Source organism: Ixodes scapularis, unplaced genomic scaffold (genome assembly GCF_016920785.2).
Source record: "Ixodes scapularis isolate PalLabHiFi unplaced genomic scaffold, ASM1692078v2 ptg000071l_1___fragment_3__unscaffolded, whole genome shotgun sequence".
In the NCBI taxonomy this organism is placed as follows: domain Eukaryota; kingdom Metazoa; phylum Arthropoda; class Arachnida; order Ixodida; family Ixodidae; genus Ixodes; species Ixodes scapularis.
In genome coordinates, this window is record NW_024609907.1 from 246,713 (window position 1) to 268,520 (window position 21,808).

At 44.1% G+C, this 21,808-nt stretch overlaps 1 protein-coding gene across 1 annotated transcript; it reads right to left on the reverse strand.

Moving 5' to 3' along the window:
• Positions 1 to 563: 563 nt before the first annotated feature.
• LOC120849539 (cytochrome P450 4V2-like) lies at positions 564 to 20,920 on the reverse strand. Its single transcript, XM_040505054.1, has 13 exons — positions 20,677 to 20,920; positions 19,996 to 20,105; positions 19,833 to 19,921; positions 19,276 to 19,475; positions 17,325 to 17,394; positions 17,089 to 17,215; positions 16,100 to 16,288; positions 15,162 to 15,335; positions 15,005 to 15,071; positions 14,015 to 14,194; positions 13,184 to 13,342; positions 652 to 1,125; positions 564 to 598 (listed from the first exon to the last, which is right to left on the reverse strand). Exons 1-13 carry the CDS (start codon positions 20,918 to 20,920, stop codon positions 564 to 566), a joined length of 2,118 nt encoding a protein of 705 aa, XP_040360988.1.
• Positions 20,921 to 21,808: the final 888 nt, after the last annotated feature.

A 21,808-nucleotide genomic window follows, 5' to 3' on the forward strand; every position in this document is an offset into this window, starting at 1 on the left:
TGGACCTTCAAAGACGCTAGGGAACGACCTTTTCAGTGAGTCTGTCATCGTCTCGTTCTCAATACGACCTACGCCCGACCAGTTAATTTCTAACTGCTCGATCCAGTCTCTGCCTAGAAGAGCTGGTAGCTGGGCATTCGCGGACTTTACCACAATCAAAGGTAACTTTTCGCTAGGTAGCTCCCCGTTTTTTACATTAACGCTCGCTACACCCTTGATTGGCACTAGAGCCCCGGTGTACGTTCGGAGACGCATGTCACTCGCCTCAAGGGGCACGTGAGAAAAAAAAATTCACATACATTCTTTCTGGCATCAAAGTAACTGCTGAACCAGTGTCGATTTCCATCGTCACCGGTTTTCCTTCGATTCCCAAAACCTTCTGGAATGCCGCAGACGCGTCATTCTTCCACATACAGGTTACGCTCCAAGGTCCGCGCTTGGTGTTCGAAGTAGGCTTAGGCTTGGCCCTACACACCGCCTTAGTGTGCCCCTGCTTCCCGCATTTGAAACACTTTGCTTTCGAAAACGGACACTTCTCGGAAGCATGCACGGTACTAGCGCATCTAAAACAAGGGCGTACCGTACGCTGATACTGGACCTGTGGCGATGCAGTGGCGGAAGGTGGACACCCGGAGTGTCCTCCACCATCACCTTGAACGCGGTGCACGTCCATTGAGTCCGGAACGCCGGGCTGCCGTATCTCGTCCGTTTTGCGCAGAGAAAGTTCTTTGGCCAGGCCCACCTTTAGAACTTCGTCGAAGTAATCGTCGTCGAGCTGGATGAGTGTCCGCTGTACCTCAGGGTCGCGACACCCCGCCACGAGCCGGTCCCGAAGAGCCTGGTCGAGGTAGTCCTTGAAAGCGCATGTCTGGGCGAGCTTCTTGATAGCCAAGGAGAAGTCCGCTAGGCTCTCGCCGACCTCTTGATTTCTCCAATGGAACTTCAGGCGCTCTGCAATCACTAAGCGCTTGGGCGCGTAGTGGCGTTTCAGCACCTCGGAAAGTACGTCGTACGATTTCGATACCGGCGAGTCTGGGACGAGCAAGGTTTTCAGAACCTGGTACGACGCTTTCCCGATGTAGTTCAGCAGCGTCACGGCCTTGTCTTCCGTCTTGACAGCGTTCACTCGAAGGAAAATCTCGAAGCGTTCGAGATATTCGTCGACGTCGTCCTCCTCCGGCTTGAACTCCGTGAACTTCGGCATTGTGCTGTTTGCCACGTTGTTACTCGGTTCGTTCGATCGTCCATCCGAGCCTCGTCGCCATTGTTGTGTCGCGCCGAAGCGCCAAAGAACAGACGCTCCCACGCAGAGCAGCAGCACACAAAGAACAAATTTAATATGGCGAAGACACATTTTACAGAGCAAAGACCAGCGCACCCTGGTGGTGAGAATAGGAACCTGTGACATTGGTTTATACATACACAACAGTTCTGACTATGCCGTAAAAACGTGCGCATCAGTTGAAGTGCCGGCTTACATTTCGAAAATATTGTCCATGATTTCGACGGCTTTGACGAGATAAATTAGAAGGCTCGGTGAATTGCGATAAATTCGGATGCTGTAGACGATGCTTTGCAGGTAAGTTTAAACGTTGCTGTTGGGAGATGTTTTGGGAAAACAACTCACCCTGTTGAACGATCGGAAGTTGTCGATCCATCGGTATAAACATGACTCGTTGAAGCGTGATTGCACAATATGTTAGATAAAGTAAGTTGCTCAATCACAGCTATTGGCGTGTTTGCTTTCCTCCTGATTCCATCATTTCAACTGTGACTTTAGGAACAGGAAGTCTTCATGGTGGCACTTTCGACATCTTGGATGGAGCGAGGTCATCGGGCTAATTGGGCTTCATATGTATCAAAGCTCTTGAGCAGCTTTAGTGTTGTCGTTTAAAGTCAATAAAGTCAATATCCTACCGACCTGGATGGCATCTCTCCTTTCATCAACGTTTCCTGTACCACAAACGAAGACAAGCGCCAGGCAACCAAGGCAAACAACTTTTCAGTCATCAACCAGCTTCACCTCGGTCATTCCGGAACAGCCACATCGACACCCGCATCATCGCATTGACCCAGGAGGCCGGCCTCGTCGCCGTGGATCGTGAGAGGGCATGGAAGCACGCACACGATGCACGTCGTCAACTTTTTTCTTCCAACCCTGCAGGTTAGTAGTCATGACGGTTTTTACTGTTTTAAGTCTAATGACGTCTGTATAATAGTGCTTCCACTCCCAGAAGCTTTGGTGAATTCGTTCAGATTGTTGTTGCTGCTGCTTGGAGGTGATGTCGAGACTAACCCCGGACCAACTAATATTGAACCACCTAAGCAGCTTGATCAAATGATGCGGGTGTTGCAGGATACAAATGCGCGAGCTCAGAGAGTTGAGGAAAGGCAAAATAGTATATTGAGCTCGATTAATGTTCTAAAAACAAACCAACAACATCTCCAAGTCACGGTAACAAATATCGGTCAAAGGGTTTCTGCGATTGAATTGAAGTCGTCTTCAATCGATGAATTACACGGCGAGTTGGCTGGTGCCAGCCAATCTGTTCAGCGCGTTCAATAAGAAAATCATGCTTTGCGCAGTAGATTAGATGAGATTGAAGACCAGTCCCGCCGGGACAATCTTGTATTTCATGGTGTGGACGATTGCCTTGGTGAAACGTGGGCCCAGGCGGAAAAGAAGGTGGTTCGTTTACTTTCAGATTTAGCTTCTTGTATTATTTCGCGTGAACAAATCATGCGTGCTCATCGCTTGGGGCTTTTTGTAGCAGGAAAGCGTCGTCCTTTTTCAGTGAAGTTTCAGTCTTTTAAAACTAGAGAAAGTATCCTGCAGGCCAAGTCAAAATTAAAAACCAGCCTATTTCTGTTTCAGAAGATTTTAGCTTTTCAACTCGCTTAGCTCGGCGCAAACTACTGTAGTATGGAAAGAGCCAGGAAAACCAGTTTAAGCTAAGTTACAAGAAACTTTTTCTTAATAACAAGTGTTATGCGTAGAATGAAATCGAAGACTGTATTTATGAAGTAGTCATGCGTCGTCTGGAAGTTTCTTCCGCGACACCACTATCCGATTTGCAAACAGCGTCTACTTCTATGCCAACTTAACAATCAGCACGAGGCAGAAAAGTGGCCTGGCCTTTTTCAAGTGTTTCCGTTTTATTTACTAACATTCGCAGTCTAATCCGTAAACGAGATGAATTGTGCTCAGTTGCTGACTCATGCGACGCCGACGTCACTGCTCTCACAGAGACATGGCTTTCTAGCAAAGTGTCTGATAACGAGCTGTTTCATTGTAAAAAAAACGTTTCAATACATTTCGCTGCGACAGGCGTGACAGAAGTGGCGGTGGTGTTCTGTTGGCGGTTGCTGACTCATTGGTTTCTCGCCCTGTCATTGTAGCCTGTGAACTGGAGATTGTTTGGGTTTGCGTTTCCTTTAAACATAAACAAACGATAATGGGTGTATCTTATCGACCACCCACTAGCAGTTGTTCATTTGTGAATTTGTTACATAATTGCATTAACCAACCGTCCAATATCCAGCAGTGCCAATCATATTAATGGGTGATTTCAATTACCCCAACATTATCTGGTCTAATGTATGTCCTGTTTCAACCCCCTTCTCATCTGAAGCTAACGAGTTTATTGAACTTTTTCTGATTTTAACTTTTCTCAACTTGTCTCAGAGCCCACTAGGGTTACAAACCTTCCATCAAACATACTCGATATCTTATTAAAAACGCATCCGAGCGTCATATTATCACTAACATACCTGCCATGTCTCGGTGACCCTTCAGCTCTTCACTTTTCCTTAAATGTCCCATTCGTAGCGCCTAAAATTCACATAAAATTAATCCGTGACTACAGCAGAGCTGATTTTACATCAATTAACTTGTACCTGATTACTTACCCGAGTCTCAGAGCGCTCCGTTGAGTCTAATTGGATGCTGTTTAAAAATGTTGTTTTATTATTAATTGAAAAGTACATACCATCAAGGAAGATTCGTTGCAACACTAACTCGCCTTGGTTTAACTGTAATCTCTGGCGGCTTCGAAATAGAAAAAGAAGACTGTTTCGCGCTGCCAAACGATCCTCCGCTGATGCGCATTGGGCTGCGTACAAAATTGCAGATCAAGAATATACATCAGCTCTTACAGAAGCTAAATCACATTTTTTAATCCTACACTAAATATCATGCTAGCAGCTAATCCTAAACAATTTTGGAATGTCGTTAATCCCAAGTGTCAGTCCAACATTGTTCTTAAATCATCTGATGGTATAGATATACCAGTAACTGAAAGTGCAAGTGTATTAAATGGTGTTTTTAGTTTGTCATTTACAACATCTGATGTTAACCAAGTACCGGTATTGTCATTTTCTGATTTTTTGCCTATGGACCCAGTGGCAGTTGACGCGATTGGTATTGCTGGCCTTATTAAAAATATGAAGCTTTCATCCTGCGCCGGAATAGATGGGATTAACAGCAAGTTCTTAAAAAATTGTAATATGTATTGTTCAATAATTCTTTCAAAACTTTATATGCAGTCTCTTAACCATGGCGTAGTCCCTAGCGATTGGGTGGTTGGCAAGGTTGTTCCTTTACATAAATCTGGCGAAAAACAAAACCCATTCAATTATCGACCAATTTTTTTAACAAGTGTGCCATGTAAAATATTTAAACACGTCATTTACTCACAGTTGATAAATTATCTTGAAACTAATGACTTCTTCACAAGTTCACAACATGGCTTTAGAAAACATTTTTCATGTGAGACGCAACTACTATCCTTCACGCATGATCTCCATAATTCTCTTGATAATCAAATTGAAACCGAATGTGTTTTTTTATATTTCTCAAAAGCCTTTGACAAAGTTTCCCACAAACCCCTTCTTCATAAACTAAATCACTTAACATTGATTCCTGTATATTAAATTGGATTCATGCCTTTTTAACTAACCGCCTACAATTCGTTATAGCTAATAACAAAAATTCGTGTACTGTTCCAGTAGCCTCGGGCGTCCCACAGGGATCAGTGCTTGGTCCGCTCCTCTTTCTTATTTACATTAATGATTTGGTGCAGAACTTGTCGTCTTCTATTTGTCTCTTTGCTGCCGATTGCGTAATCTACCGGAAAATAACTGACATATCTGACTCTATTCTTCTACAATCTCACCTTAATCGTATATCACTGTGGTGTAACCAGTGGCTAATGGAACTTAACGCTAACAAATGCAAATCGATGAGAGTGTCACGTGCTCAATCGGTGTGTCATACTTATCATCTAAACAATAATCCCCTCGCTTCAGTGTCTGTTTACAAATATCTTGGTGTTCATATAACTTCTAACCTTTCTTGGAAGATTCATATTGAATACGTAATGAACAGTCTAACCGTATGCTAGGATACTTAAAAAGAAATTTTTTTCTCGATCCGTCTTCATTAAAACTAACCATGTACAAAATCCTAATCCGTACAAAATTAGAATATGCTGCTGCTGTGTGGGACCCCGCTCACTCGTCACTAATTGCTTCCATTCAATCCATTCAGAACCGCTCAGCTCGTTTTATATTGACAAACTATCATCGCACTGCCAGTGTTACTACCATGAAAAATACTCTAGGTCTGCCGTTACTAACTCACCACCGAAAAATCTCTCGTTTGTGTCTTTTTCATAAAATATTTCATCAAAATGTTACCCTTCGTCATAAACTAATTACTCCACCATTCTACATATCTGCTCGCATTGACCATAGCCATAAGGTTGGTATTCCAAACTTTAAAACTTCATTATTTCAATATTCTTTAATGCCACACGCATCTATAGACTGGAACCACCTTCTCGCCTCAATTGCTAACACCACTGATATTGTTATGTTTAAAAATGTTATTACTCATATGTGCACTTTATAGTTAATAATTTACAGCTCTCTCCCCTCTTCGATGTACTTACCTTGAGGGTATTTGAAATAAATAAATAAATAAATAAATAAAATAAATAAATACCCTGTCTATGCATGCTCCAAGGAATACATGGGCAGTTACGTAAAGAAATGTTTGATCGCAAATATGTAGGGATTCTCGATCCATTATGTGTCGAATAAACGCAAGGGCAGCTGATTTGTTGGTATAAAGTTGAAGGCCTCGGTTGCCAAGGTATTTATGAGGCCTCTTTAATGCAGTTTGTGCTTTCCCCTTGCTTCCACCCGAGAAGAGCCAGATGCACCATATGCAGATATAATCTGCATATAATGATTCATTAAAGTTAGATGGTAACACTTGGGAAAGTCGAATTAGTGTTATATTAAATAGTGTTAGGTTCAATACACCTCCCTCAGAAACACCTCGGGTGACGTTGTGTTCAACTGTTTCACCCTCTTGTTGCCACAAAGATTGCACGTTTTGAAGGGTAACTTTTTACTTATGCGTAGAAATGACCTCAAGCACCAACTTTCCGGTGCGCTTAAAAAATAGCATCTTGTGTGACACGATCAAATGCTCCTTTCACGTCCCAGTGATCGTGATTTTGGGTTGCGGTCGTTACTTTTCTACGAAAGTAGCAAGGTCAATAACGAAATCTATTGGGGTGTGGCCTCTGCGGAAACCATGCATAATTTCAGGGTACGCATTTCGTTGCACGAGATACCACTCTAAGCGCCCTCCTTCCATCGCATCCCTTCCATCTCATCCCTCCAGCTCATCCCTTCCATCAATATTTCCACACAGCTTGCAAGTGATACAGGGCGATACGTTGAGAGGAGCTATGGCGGCTTTCCTGGTTTTAGTAAAGGAACCATTCTTGCCCGTTTCCAAACATCGGGTACTTCTCTATTTGTCCGAGATTCATTAAAAAATTGTAACAAGTAATTCCAAAAATCTGCGACCATGTGGATTAAGAAGACATATGTTGCATGACATCCGGACCGGGACAAGATTTGGGTTATATGGATGGAAGAGCTGCTTCTAGCTCCGCTATAGTAAATCGATTGCCCAAGCTCATTTCATAAACTGATGGTGAATTACTCCTATACATTCTAGTATTCATATGCTGGGTCGCGTCAGCCATGAGAGAGATGCAAAATTCCTTCGCAATAGATATCATAGGGCGTTTCATTGATAATGAAAGTGCCCGGATTGGGTGATATTGTTGAGTAATTGTATCGATTCCCCTAGTGATCTTCCGAATTATGCTAAATGAATTTCGGGGATCGATTCCTGTACAAAATCCTCAGTATCGACGTTGGCTAAGCTTATCTAAATGACAGCTTATTTTTTTCTGCGGCCTCCTTGTCACACGAACATATTATGTTACACATGACAAACTCCGAGGCTGCAGTCAAAAAACGACACGAACACTAAAAGTATCTGGGTTTATGTCAATTTCAATCTATACCAGCTTGTATGCGCCCGTACATTCACTTAATATTCTATTAGTTTAGAACGTATTGCATGTCTTTCCACCTGTCGTCGTATAGCGCGGAGACGTTCATACTCAACATCAATTACTGTTCAATTGTCTAGAAGTCTGCGACTGTGCGTGGATGATTTTGCAGAACAGATATTCGCATGTTCAAAATCAGAAAGATTAGTCATTTTTTGTAATATTTCTTCAACGCCTTTTGGAATTCCCACCAATTAAGCCGTTTGATCATGTTGTCGTTTTCTCTCTTGAGGAATCCATTAATTATTGTATAAGTGGGTATATGGTTATTTCCACGTGTTTCTACATTTGTGAACCACGAAGCATGTGATGCCAAGCTCGACGACACAAATGTTAAGTCAAGGCAACTGCTGCTACTTGTTCCATGGATGTATGTGAGATTTCCGTCATTTTGGGAAAAATAGGTTATGAGTATTCGTTATATCATCAAGGAGCCTTCTACGAGGATTTGTTCGAACATTAGAATAGGTGGTGATGGGCCTTAAAATCGCCAGTTATGATGTAGGATGGAGAGACTATATTCAAAACGCTTTCTAGGCGTTGTCTATCAAATTTTGATCTCGGTTGTATATTTGTTAAAATTATTGTGTAAGAGCCATGACCTTTAGAAAGTTTTGCACAAATATACTGGTTACCCTCGTGAGGTGGAATGTAATGTGGAACGTACGTGAGTTCTCGACGATTGAATAACGTTACTCGGCTATCCCCAGCAGTACGTAACAAATCAGATTTTTTATACCCTGACAATCGAAGACTTTGGGGTAATCGTGACTCCCATATTACAATAATAGAGTTATTTATACTTAAAAACTAACTGACGGAAGGCGGACAGTCTTGACCTTAACCCTCGTGCGTTCCATTTAAATACTGTACCATTCTCATAAATCTCTTCCATTGAGTGATATCTTGTTTTTTTATTATTTCAACTATCATATCTCAACAGTAGCAGTTGTTTCAATGCAGCGAAGGCCCTGACTTCTGGAAGGTTTTTGGCTTGAGGGGATATCTTTTGGATGGCATTCATATCATTTTGCTAATGAGAATCAGAGCACGGCAGATACTGAAGATGCTGTAGCTTTCGAGGGCCGGTAGTTTTTGGATGACTGAATATTGCCCGATGTTCATCGTCCCGACGAGGTCGGTGTTGTTAAAGAAGATCTTTAATTTGGTTTCTGGGTTGTGTTTTCTTGTTTCTACTTGTTATTTTGTGTCCTGCACATCTTCCTTGGATGTTTCCGTACGCTGGCGTGGATGGCCTGCCTCCAGGTTGCTTGTTGAGGCTGAGGCACCTTAGTCGGACAATTTCAGGATTTGGTGATGGCGCATGGAGCGGAAGATTCTTTCCATTCAGCAAGTTAGAGCGAAACGCTGTGGACGCGGCTTGCTTCCGTGAATACCCAGAAAAAGTTGCTGCATGATTCCCACCACCGTTAGCGCATTTCGTTTCCTGCACGTTGGGGCAGCCCTTGTAACGATATGGTCCTGCACAGATCTTGCAGCGTTGTGATCCCTGGCAGTGTATTGCAACATGGTCGGATCTTTGATACTTGAAGCACTTCACGGAAGCTCCGAGATATTCCCCGACTGGGTGACTCGTGAAGGCAAGAAATACAGGCTGAGACATCGGCCGATCTGTGTGAAAGAATAGTACAACACTTTCAGGTGGTTTTTCTTCGACACTCTCATCCTCTTTCGGATGACACGCTTTTTCACGCTGAACGGATGTCTCGCCTTTGTTAAGTAGATACTCCAGCAGTGCAGAGTTGGAGTATTCGAGAGGAACGTTTTTGATTTTCCCCAAATTTTTTCAAATTTTTTTAATATGTCTGGGGCACGTGGGCATTGACTTGCAGGCTGCCCACAAATTCCAGAGTCAGTAGCTTGTTCGCCGAGCAGAGCGATGGCACATCCACTGAGGGGCTACCATCCTTGTCGATTTTATGTGAAATGGTCTCCTACGTAACCGCAATGATGTCATTTGTTATTCAGTTGGGGTTTATTGGCCAAAATTATCTGGATCCTCTTGGCTTAAACTCACGGGGATTCCAGATGACCTGTTTTCTTTTATATGACACTCGCGTGAATGGTGTTGAATCCTTGTTGTCATTAATCGCGTCAAAGATTAGCATGATGTCTTGTCGTCATCCTCTGCAGATTTTTCGTCCTTTTGGACCTTTGTGGAAGGGATTATGACGTCTGTCTCGTTAATGTTGTCATTTTTAGTCAAGTGGCTCGTTGTAGTGCTGTTTCTTGGATGACGCCAAGATGCGAATTGGGACCTTGTAGCGAGTGGCCGCCTCTTGCAGCTCACGGCAATATGTCGTTGACCAGACTCGGCCAGCGAGGCGCCGAAGTGCACTATCGCTAATTATGATGTGCTGAGATGTGAAATGGTGAGAGGAAATAATCTGATTGCTTACGAGAGGAGCCAGAAAAATGGACTTTCTCTTCTGTGCACTTCTCCTTTACCGTACCTTTAAAGGGATAATACTGAAGTAAATGGAAAGTGTTTCTGAGGAATAACAAATATTTATGTTAATAATGCATGTTTAACTTTGGTGATTATATTAGTCTTACACGATTAAAATGCTAGATAACATGACCTAATTCCAACAAGGCGGGCGAAAATTTAAATATAATATTTAAAAAGTGGTTACTATGACCGAAACAAATATATTGGGTGTATAGAAGTAACAGGATAGCTTGCTTGGCTGGTTGCTTGAACGACACATCAAAAAAAAAAAAAGAAACAGCGCAAAAAGGATGGGACACAAAGTAAAGACGGACACAGGAAACACAGGATATACGCTGACTATCGACTAAAGGGGGGGATCGGTGGCCGAGTGGTCTAGCGCACACCAGCTCGGAGCACGTGGAGCGAAACCTCGCGCTGCAGAACCCAGGGATCCTGGGTTCGAGCCCCACCCCTGCCCGTTTCGATCTGGATGAGCATCGTACCGGCGTGCGGTCGTGTATCACTACTGCGTGGTGCACGTTAAAGACCCCAGGCTAGAGGCTGTACCGCACTGGCTAAATTTCTCATCTACAGCCGGGAGACTCGTCGCCCCTGTGAGGCAGACCAAGTTCTAGGCTGTATAAACACACACACAAACCCAATTTTTTTTTATCGACTAAAGGAGAGCATGCGCTTGCGCGTGCAAGTGTGCGCGCTTGCGCGAGCACAGTGGCACGCGCAAGCGCATGCCTTCCTTTTTCTTTCGACAAAGAGCTAAAAAAAAAAAACTTTGAAAAAAGAATGTGGGAAGAAAAGAAACTTTTATAGCGGCACAAGAAAATCTTAGGCCCTAATGACGCGTTCGCGCCACGATCAGGACCCTAGCGGGTCGTTGCGAAACGCGTGAACAAAATAAATAATAAGAAAAATTACTTTTGACATCGGCACGAGAAGACGTTAAGGTTATATGCCGCGTTCACGTCACGTTCGTACCACGTTCGCACCGCATTCAGGACACAAATGAGACCTTTATGGGTCGCGTGTGACAATATACTAAGGACGGTCACAATTGAGAAATTCCAATTTCCTGTTGGTCAGTTGCACTGACGTGACACTGAAGCAGTGATCTGGTCCACAGTCAAGTATACGCGCCGCTTCCATGATTTCTCACTTAAGCTTGCCCTCAATGGGTCCCACCACCTGGGTGTTGTCCAAAGCAGCGGAACACCCACACTCAGAGGTCGGCATTTTAGGTCGCCCTTACTCACCCTCACCCTCACAGCCACACTCACCTAAACCCCTCACTCACCCTCACCCTTACAGCTACACTCACCTTCAGCCCCTCACTCACCCTCACAGTCACACTCACCTTCAGCCGTTCACTCACTCTCACTGAACCTCACGGCCCTCACGCACTCACCGCCCTCACGGCCCTCACGCCCCTCACGGCCCTCACGCCCCTCACGGCCCTCACGCCCCTCACGGCCCTCACGCCCTTCACCGCCCTCATGGCCCTCACGGCCCTCGCCGCCCTCACGGCCCTCACGGTCCTCACCGCCCTCACGGCCCTCACCGCCCTCACCGCCCTCATAGCCCCCACAGCCCTCACGGCCCTCACGGCCCTCACGGACCTCACTCACCCGCACACTCATGAATTTTCCTGGTTCAGAAACTCACTCACCCTCACCTCACCTGTGAAGATGAGGGTGAGTGAGGGTGAGTGAGGGCCCTCATGAGTGAGGTTTGCCGAGGTATGCCCACACTCCCTGCAGTGTATAGGTAAATATGAACAATTAATGGCCACTGCCGAGTGAGGCCGCGCGCTCAGGTAGCCTATCGTTCGGACAACGACCAGTCTGTCCGAAGTAGACTACCACAGCTCAGAGGAATCTCGTAGACGACTTCCTTGACACAAGGTACAAACCGCTTGGAATGCCTCGTATCTCAAGGGCCGTTCCTAGCTTTGGTCCCGCTTGACATCGCGCACAGTTTGGACAGTTTGCAGGGGGCCGTGAAGACAACGTCGACGTTGAAGTTTCTCCTACAAGTTTCAGATTGTGCGAGATCCTGTGAACATAGGGCAGCACTTCAAACTTGTTTGGTCTTTTCCTAGGTGCTGTGCCAAGATTTTTCATCTTCTTAAGCAGCGGTCTAGCCACTTCTCTCACCACAAAAGGAGGGAAAGCCGAAAGTTCCAGGCGAAGTAGCTGACGGTCGAAGCTTTCACGTACGGCGTGGGAACGGGACTTATGTAGAGCCGTCTTCTATACTTTGTGTCCCGTCCATTTTGAGCTGTTTTCTAGTATAGGAGTAAGCGAATAAATATACGTTCCGGAGTTTGTGATGAGTATGAAAAAAATATTTTACTATTGCTAGCTAAAAATGTAATGGCGAATATCATAATTTATACGGTTGGAAACTATTTTTTTTTACAGGATTTGGCTGATAACTTCGTAGAAAGCGCAGGGGGCGAATGTCGCAAAATTTTGGCGGATGATCGCTATATCAGAACGTCTTGTAGAAGCTGTATGAATGTGTGCTCAATCAATATCGTTAACTTTTGCAAAACAAAACGGAATGCATTATAATAGATTAGAATCCCGGGACTTGGGAGAACTAGGTGCGTCACGGCACAGAAGTCTCAAACACAGCGCATTAAACTGAATATGATACATGAGTGATTACAAGAGCACACAGTCCTTGTTCTCGTTCACTGTTCACATCGGCGTCGCTAACATTACGTTAGCTTTAGTTTTTTCCTTCGACTGTCCCTCGAAATATTGAGCATAAAATTTAGCGTTAATTAAAACGTTAACTGCAACAGTTTTCTTTTCTTTCATTCTTTGCGGTGTTTGCAGACGTGCCACTGCCACATACGCGCTAAGAGGCGACAGCTGGTGGTGCCCACATATAACCCCTTTGAAAATCTTTCTGGTGTGCGTAGTTCACAGGAAACAACCTGGGCTAAAGCAAATGAACGTCACACGCGAAGTTATGTACTTTTAGTGACTATGACCTTGTGCTCGTGGGTTGGGTTAGTTCTTGATTGTATTGCGCGATTTTAGGCTTTCAATAAATCGGTAATTGTAAAAAAAAAAAAAAGATACAAGACATTTTCTTTTATTTGTGACTAATCGCAGGTAACATTAAGAAAAACACCTTTACTTTGAGGGAATTTTTAAAACTTTATTTCGATGGATGTTGCGTGCGAGTACAACAAAAAATGGCGTGATGTTATGACTGGCTGACTCTGGGCTGACTTAGTGAAGACTGATGGGGGCATTGAGACCTGTTCTTCTTCTTATATGAGTCCGAAGGCCGCCCCTGGCCTTCAGAATCACTTCGAACGTGATTTTGAGTTTCTCCAACGGCCATGTTGGCTCAATGGCGTACTTCAAAAGTACCTTTGCTAGAAGTAGCTTCGCTTCAAGCATAGCAAACCTTTGACCTGAAAAAAAAAGTGTTTTGTGATTTTCTTTTTTTTTTAATTCGCTTAAATGATTGTGAACCACAAGAATGGGCACAAAAAAAATTAAAAATGTATTAAAAATTGGGATCACGCCGACATACTTTTTGTCCTTTCACGCCAAACTAAACACCGGGGAGCATATATATACTGGGAGCAGGTATGTGATTTTTCAGTGCTTATGCCTAGAGCTATACAGACACACATGACAGGTGGAAGGAATATAAAATTTATATTCGTTTTGGTTTAGATATAAATTATCTTTCATTCGTGCAGTAACTACTGCATGATGCGGGCAAAAGATGACATCTAAAAACTCGTTAAATAAACACGTGCAGCCCGTACACGTTGCTGTGTTTGCAGCAGACTAGTTTCACATTGCCTAAATATCTGTAGGAAGAAAGAACAGCAAGAATTTTGACACGTATGTTAAGTCCTGTCTTTCGTGTTCTGCCACAACATTGCAAAGTTTGCAAACAAATGTGCACGTGTGTAAGTATTCCTACGTCAACTTGTGTCGGAACTATTCACCAGACAGTTCAACCCAATTTTCGTTACACCGATTTCAAGGCGTCCAGTACAACTGAAAGCACAGGCACAGGCATACTGCTTTGGATAATGTTACAAGAAACACACCAGAAATAGGCAACGTACCTAGGCAGTTCTTGGGGCCAGCGGAGAAAGGTATGTAGCTGTAAGGATGGCGATTCATAATTTCCTGGCTCATGAATCGCTCCGGAATAAAACTGTCCGGATCTTTGTAACAGTCGGGGTTTCTGTGAAGGCTAAAAATGTTCACGAAGCACCTCACACCCGTTGGTATTGTGTGGCCATCTGCAAAGAAAGGGAACGAGGCCGTTGTGAGAGAATGCGGGACAAGCATACATTCTCAACGCATGGTGAATATTTGCAAGCTATACTCAGGGATAACGCGCGAAAGACCGCGCGAGCACAGCTTTGATCGACGCTCAATATGCTCGAGAGAAGTGGCACCCGATAGCGTTGCTTCAATTGCCAGGAAAAGTTGCCCCCAAAATATTGCGCACTGGGTGTTCCGAATTTAAGATTTTGTGCAGTGACTCCTATAATTTGCACTTGCACGTTCGGCACTAAAAGAGATGAGCACACGTGATCGATGGCCAGAACATAATCGCGAATGCACCGAGAGTTACTGTGGCTAGGCCGTTTCCACCTTCTAGTCTCGGGGGTGCTTCGACGAAAACTTATCGTTTGCAAAGTATGTTTTTTTTTTTGTTAACTAAATGAATACTGTCATTTATAATAATTTGACCATTCAGCACCAAAAAGATTATCAATGACGGTAAAGCGATGGAATGAAAATAAGATATAGATTAACGAACGCAAAAAGCGACCCCATGTGCAAAGCCACATGTATGGCGGGCGGTATGCCGAGGCAGAGAAGAGTAAATCTGGAAGTGCGCTTTGGGAAGACGGCTGTTTGCCCACACGTCCTATACTGCAGGGGTGGCACCTGCCGGGCAGTTTCGTTCCCTTCAGTGTTGGTGTGGTTGCAGCGCCGCGTGCCACTCTTTTGTCGATCCGGCAGTCGCTCATGTCTGCTAATCTCTTCTAGTGCTGACTGTGGGGAGTAGGTATAAATCAGTTGATATACCCTTTTCTTACCTATAACGAGTTCATGATCCAAAATCCTTCCAATCAAAGGAAATGGGGGGAAAAGACGCATGGACTCCTAAAAGAAACAATTAAAACCATTTGACGCTCCATAACATGCCACATAAAACGTATCTATGTCCGATTGTCAAACCCAAACAAAGGTTACCTTCAAGCAGCACTCGAGGTACTTCATCTGTTTGAGGTCGTCCGTTGTGATATGTCGGTCAATATCGCCATCGAATATCTGATCTAGTTCGTGGTGGACTTTGGCCTGAATCTCTGGATGAAGTCCCAGCAAGTACAAATTCCAGCTTATGGCTGATGTAGTCGTGTCGTTTCCCTGCGCACACGGAAGTGGAAAAGTGTTATTGAGCGGAGTGCCTATGGCAGGCTCAAAACAAAATAGGTCAGCTGCTATAATAGAACACTGTTGTAGACAACCTGCTGAGCGAGTTTAATATTCCGGCAAACATTTTCACGCTGGTCCTCAGCAATTACTGTAGAAACAGGGTACCTGGTACAGAGACATAATTGATTTAAAAAAGAAAGTACAATTGCTTCTCTGTAGATAGCGCTATTGCGGGTAGGTATCTTAAAGTTACGCGCAGGGTAACTTTAAACTAGTATAAAAACTCTTTGTGGCAATAAAGTATTTACAAATTCTGAGACATGATAGTTTTTTGTGGTTGACTATATTATGAATACGTGCTTATTGGTACAGTAGTATCTTCATTAAGCCTGGCGAATCTGGTTTATCCGGCGCATCAGAAACAAAATCAAGCCTTACCTCTAAGTTCAATTCTTATATTGCCATCTAGGTTTTACATTTTTCTTAGTTCTACATTTTCTTTTTTTATTTCGATATTTTGAACCTGTGCATGAATTTTTGGTTCTTCAAAATTATAGTGACTGTGAATAGAACAAAAATGAGCACGAACGGAAACCAGGACGTTCCGCAAGTTAAAAAGAGTCAACCTTACCGCATTAAATAATACGAAAATAGTACAAATTACGAACGACCAGATAATAAATTTTAAATACAATATTTTGTGTACACCTCATAAATTTGAAACTATTACAAGTAAAATAAATTGATGCCCTTACCCCGAAGAGAATAGTGTCGATGTCCTTTTTCACCTCCTCGAGTTCATACCGATTCTCTTGAAGATGTCTTTTCAGCAGTGCATCCAACAGTATGCTGTCCCTCTCGGAAGCATGATTTATATTGTCCTCCGGCTCCAACTTTGAGATGACTTCGAGATCCTTGACTTTGTCTAATCGGTTCCGCATCGCCTAAATCAAAATAAAAATGAAGTTTAGTGAATTCTGGTTAAACATTTTTGGTTCACTGCATAAAATGTATGTAGCTCTGGCACTTCAGACCTCGAGGTCCGAGGTCAAGATCGAGATTCTATAAATGTAGTATTCATAGCTTGTTACTCATGGAACTTCTCATGACCTAATTGAGTTCCAGCTTTTGCCTCGCACGATAGAGCGTAAACGTGTTTTCTTTTATGACATCCATTACCACGGGTATATTTGAGAATCCACAAGGAAATCACATCCTGAAGAGTACTGTTATTTTTATGAAGATTTGCACCGCATAAATGCGACTGGTGTGACATGGGGACGGTGGCCGAAGCGAAAGGTATCTGAACTGTGCGGCTCGCCATGGAATAAGTGCGTCGAAGGCTCGCTCGCATTCCTGACAAATGGCATGAGATGCACAACCTGAATAGGGGCTCGAGAAGCCGCACTTATTCGCGTACACGTTCTCAAGGACGCGCGCCGCACGGTTGCATCTGCGCGGGGGCCCTAACACGATAGTGCCCCTGCCGGGAGTTGCGCGAAGCCCGAGTGATCCCTCTCTGGCCTTGTTCAGAAACTTCTCTGTTCTTCCACCGTCGACACGACTGAGGCGAAGAACTGAATTTGTGATACCATTACGCAACAATATATTTTTCAAATGCATTGTTTAGAAACGAAATCGATGTATGTACACGAAAACTCCCGCGCTCATGACATGGTGTTTAGAGCTGAACATTCGTGCTTAACAGCCACCAAACATTTTTCAAGCAGATATATGTTCTTACGGAATAGCTGAAGACCTCCATATTGTGCAGAGTCTCCTTGAAGACCCTTCCCTCGGTCGTCATCTCATAGATTGTCTGTAACCAGGTCCAAGGCCTGAAGCATCGTACGGAAATCAAGAACATTAACCTGGAAAAGAAAACAAATACCACCGCTAAACATGATATTCTACAGAGCGCACTGCAATTTTTCGTGCGGATCTCAAAATGTCAAGGCCGGATAAAAAGTTTTCTACTACCTGTTAAACCAGATCATGAAGTTTTCATTCTTGTTCTCTTGCAGGCACAATTTTGTTCCCATTGTGACCTCTGCAAAATAAACCATGGTCTAGATCAAAGGTGTTTTACGTAAGCTTGATTGACGCCTATTCATTAGCTATCGCGCACTGCGGGACAGGAGTGAGTACAATAAACGGAACACCTTTATTTTCGCTCCTCGGATGGAGAAATGCTCCACTTGTGGCTAAAACTTGGACACTCAGCGAGAAAGTCGGCGACTTCGGCCACTTTCTTGTCAAGTGTCCAGCATAGGGCCCTTGGTCTTCTCTGCGAAGAAAGCTTCCCAAAGAAGTAAATATTTGAAAAATTTGTGAATACTCACTAATGTTTGCGAAATGTAAAGCCAAATACAAATACTAAAATTAATTTAAATAAATGTGCTGCTAAAAAAAAACAAAAAAAAAACACGACAAATATTGCACCTCTTTTCCTCCAGGTGGCCTCGTCGCGTATCCGATTTCCGTGCATGCGGATGAGATCAAACTTCAGTCGTATTTTAGCTTTGCAAGAAACGTCCGAAAAAGTCGAAACGGGGTCAAACTTGAATCTGAGCATGCAAGTTCGCGACATCTCTACATAAAAGTTGTACAGACGCCTTTCGGCAGCTGAAGGCCGCTGTAGGTAGCAAGCCCCCATTCTTAATTGTTTCACTTTTTACTAAAACAAGCTCATTCTTTGAAATATGGATATATAAAATGCACCATCTTTCTTTGTCAAATATAAGCTTGATGCGTTAAGAAACCAACTTATGTAGGCCCTTCTAACGGCCCTTGAACCCACGCTGCAGATTTGAGTCCGGATAGCTATAGGTAAGGACGCCTGGTATTGTTGGAAATATTATATTTCAAAAGGAAGCACACAGCGCTTCAAAACGGAGCAAAGCTGGCAAGTGAGTTTTAAATCAAGTATAGACGGAAGCCAGGAGCGGTTTCATGCATGCGAACTTTGCGCGAAAGTGGTTTTACGTCATTTACTCTATTTTCTCGTCGGCTTTTAACGCGATAGCGTAAAGACTGTTTCACATGCCGCGATTCTCGTCCGATATTGGTGCGATTTCCCGTAAATGTGCGATTAAAATCGCAGTCGCACTGTCGCAGCGGCTCTGCGACTGGTTTGCACCAAGTTGGTAATTTGCCGAAGACTCGTCAACCAGCCGTTCATTAGCCAGATTTCATCGGCGCTTGCTGCGTATTCGAAGATAAATTTAGACACCGGAAAGATTTTGGCTTAATGCTTAATTAATATACATTTATAGTTACATAATTTCTTCATAAAATATTTGTCCTTATTCAGACGCTTTTGTTATATTTTAGGCAAAGTCGAACGCACCGCGTCCGTGTCCGCTGCAACTAACCTTGTGTAGAAGAGTCAGCCGCGCCGACAGAAATCGCGCGGTTGTTGGAGAATGTGAAACCGAACATTGGCGATTGCACTCGTTGCGTCTGCTGTCGCACCGATTTTTTTTTTTTTTTCGCACAGTCGCCGCATTTGAAACAGGCTTTAAGAACATCGTGTCGCAGAAAATCGGTCGTCGGCGTCGGCGTCAGTGAAACCGAAAAGATCCTGATTAATCGATAGTCATGACGTCACAACCACGTGTGACGTCACGCGAGATGATCTCTCGCGGGAATTTCAAACAACCCACGACGCTCACATGTGACATTACGTGACACGTGACGCTACCGACTAGACCACGCACGTACGCTTGGGCGGGTTTGTGAATGAGCGCGGGTTTGTATGAAAAGGCTTTGCGAACGGGGCCCGATATCGCTATCGCATTTCACTCAACGACGAGCCTGGGCGTCATTAATAACTGGGCGCAACTTGCGCTCTAAAACGGCTTTTTTGCAGGCACGTGTGCGCATCACTTCTCCGGACCTGAAATTGAGCAGGAAGAAAATGAATGCCTACGTCCGATAATGTCCAGGGCGCACTTCTGCACGTTTTGGAAGAGCGGAATGGCCTCGTTGGGCGCTTCGTCGAGGAGCGCACCGAGGCGCTTGGTCAGCTGGTCTCCGTTCTCATTGAAGATCTGCATGTAGTTCTCGAGCGCGCGAAAATGAAATGCCGGCGTCAGCAGTCTCCGCTTGAACCGCCAGATGTCTCCAGTCCTGCGTAAGCAATCGTCATAAAAATTTATTTGAGAAGTTTTTTTTAACGACGAGGGTTTTGTTGATATATTGTTCAGTGCTCTTTAATAATAACATCGTCGCTCGGTTTCTAATATATTATTCTATTGTAGACTACGCACACCGAAATTGGTCATTGGTAGCAGCTGGAATATATTCCCCGGGCTGAGTTCCGATTTGGGAGTCATAGCTTCACCTCGTAGTTCAACCAGTATAATTAAGGAATGGTCTAATAAGTGCCAAAAGGGACAATGTCGTGGTGGCATTACGTTTGGGAAATGCTCTATGCTGCTAACTAAATATTTTCATGAATGGTTCATGTCTAGTGTTTCTACGTACGCCGTGAGTATGTTCCGTGGGCCTAGCCACGATGTGAGGAAGCTGTACTCGAATGTCTTGCCGTGGTTGCTGGTGCTTGAGAGCAGCGTCTGAAGTTTGAAATCGATTCAATTAAGAACGGTGTGTTACTGGAAAATAAATGAAGCAAATATGTCTTATTCACCTCTGCCGCTTCCGGGCTGTGGATCACTACGGTGGGTGATATCCCGATGTAAGCCTTGAAAGTCTTGCCCTTGTACGTGTCGCACACTTCTCGAACTATGCCGAAAAATACTAAGACAAAAAAGGCACTTAGTAAAAACAGGGAAAGTCAAGAACAAGGAATGCAATTAATAAACTAAGACGACAGTTGCCTTGCACTTGTCTCAGTTTAATTCTACACTGTTCAGGCAAAACATCAAACCTTAAGATAGGACGAATTGAACCTTGGCACTCGTTTTATTCCGCCTCTATACAATAAGAGATACAAACAAGAGATATGAATCGCAAGTTAAATGAAAGTCTCTTGCGTCTCTGAACTAAATTAGCTTTGACTGTTAAGCTAACTTGAAACTCACGTGTTTTTTTGTTTTTTTTAACTCTCGATTTCGTTTTATTATCGACATTTCTTTTAGGTCGACTAACGATCAATTTTTCTTGCTGGAGTAGCACAAAGCGCTAGATTTGATCCGAACCTAATTGAGGACGGAGTGAGTATTCCGAACAGAAGTATAATTAAAAAAACACACGCATAATTTTTAAACTTCATAAATAAAATCGCAAAAAAAGCTCAGTTACCAACCGTGGCAAAGTACCTTAACACCAAGCTACCAGCCCAAATGGTATAAAACAACGGTAGACTTACATGCAGTGGCGTCTTTAACTTCGACGCCCTTCGCCAAGCTTTTTCGGATAATGGGTATTGTGAACCAAAAGGGAATCAGGTCCCACGGTCCTGGTATGGGTCTCAAGGCCTTCCAGATGCGAAACCATCGAACGACGGGAAGGACGACGAAGACACAGAGGAGCGATCCAAAAATCCACGGGGCTAGTCGCACGAGTATGGCGTCAAAGTGCACAGAGAGCAGCGGTATCAAGACAAGGCCCATCTCGTGGACAGGTCGAAGCTGGACAGATTCAAGACCCGTAAGCCTGGTATGAATGACGCCGGATCCAACAGTAACCGTTTCTGGGTTCGCGGGCTGCCTTAAATGGGCCCGAACGGCGTCATCAACGCGGACACAAAAAGTGGGCTGCGTAATATGGCGGGAATGAGAAGTTCTGTGTCACGTGGTCCTGTCACACACCTCCTCGTCCGGCTGCCTCCTATGGTGGACACGTGTCGCAGTTAATTCGGAAATAGCAGGCTTCTTGTGGCCGCGCTCTGGCTGGGAGGATCGCTGTTCTTTTGTCTCCTTTGTCTGGGAAAAAAGGGTATTCCCATCACCGCCCCGGTAGAGAGAGGATTACGAGACGGAATGTCCAACGAGCCTGAATGTCCAACGAGACGAAAGATCCAATAATGGATATTCAGGCACGTTGGACATTCAGGCTCGTTGGACATTTCGTCTCGGTTGGATCTTCCGTCTCGTTGGACATTCAGGCTCGTTGGACATTCCGTCTCGGTTGGATCTTTCGTCTCGATGGACATTCAGGCTCGTTGGACATTCCGTCTCGGTTGGATCTTTCGTCTCGTTGGACATTTAGGCACGTTGGACATTCAGTCTCGCCTGTCACGTGCTAGAATAATTTGCCCTCTTAAATCTACAGACTTGTGTGTATATTTAGTCCGCGTTCCTGCAGGCATTGCCGTAGCGACATCATACTAAAATGTCGTGCCACAAAAGCCGACGTTGACGGACCGACAAAAAAACAGAGCAGACACAAATATTATAAATTCATCTATAGGAAGACTTGATGGTTAGTTAGCTGAGTGCCGATGCGCAGCTATGTACCAATCGGTTAAAGGTGTTGATTGTACGACGCCAAACGCTCCT

What these genes read in the sequence shown, in the direction of transcription:
- LOC120849539 (XM_040505054.1), bottom strand. Translation starts at nt 20,920, where the DNA reads ATGGGCCTTGTCTTGATACCGCTGCTCTCTGTGCACTTTGACGCCATA. An exon ending in CCACGGAACATACTCACGGC is followed by an intron (nt 19,476 to 19,832) that starts GTACGTAGAAAC and finishes TTGCTTACGCAG; the next exon opens with GACTGGAGACATCTGGCGGT. An exon ending in GGATCATGAACTCGTTATAG is followed by an intron (nt 14,195 to 15,004) that starts GTAAGAAAAGGG and finishes CTTTCTTTGCAG; the next exon opens with ATGGCCACACAATACCAACG.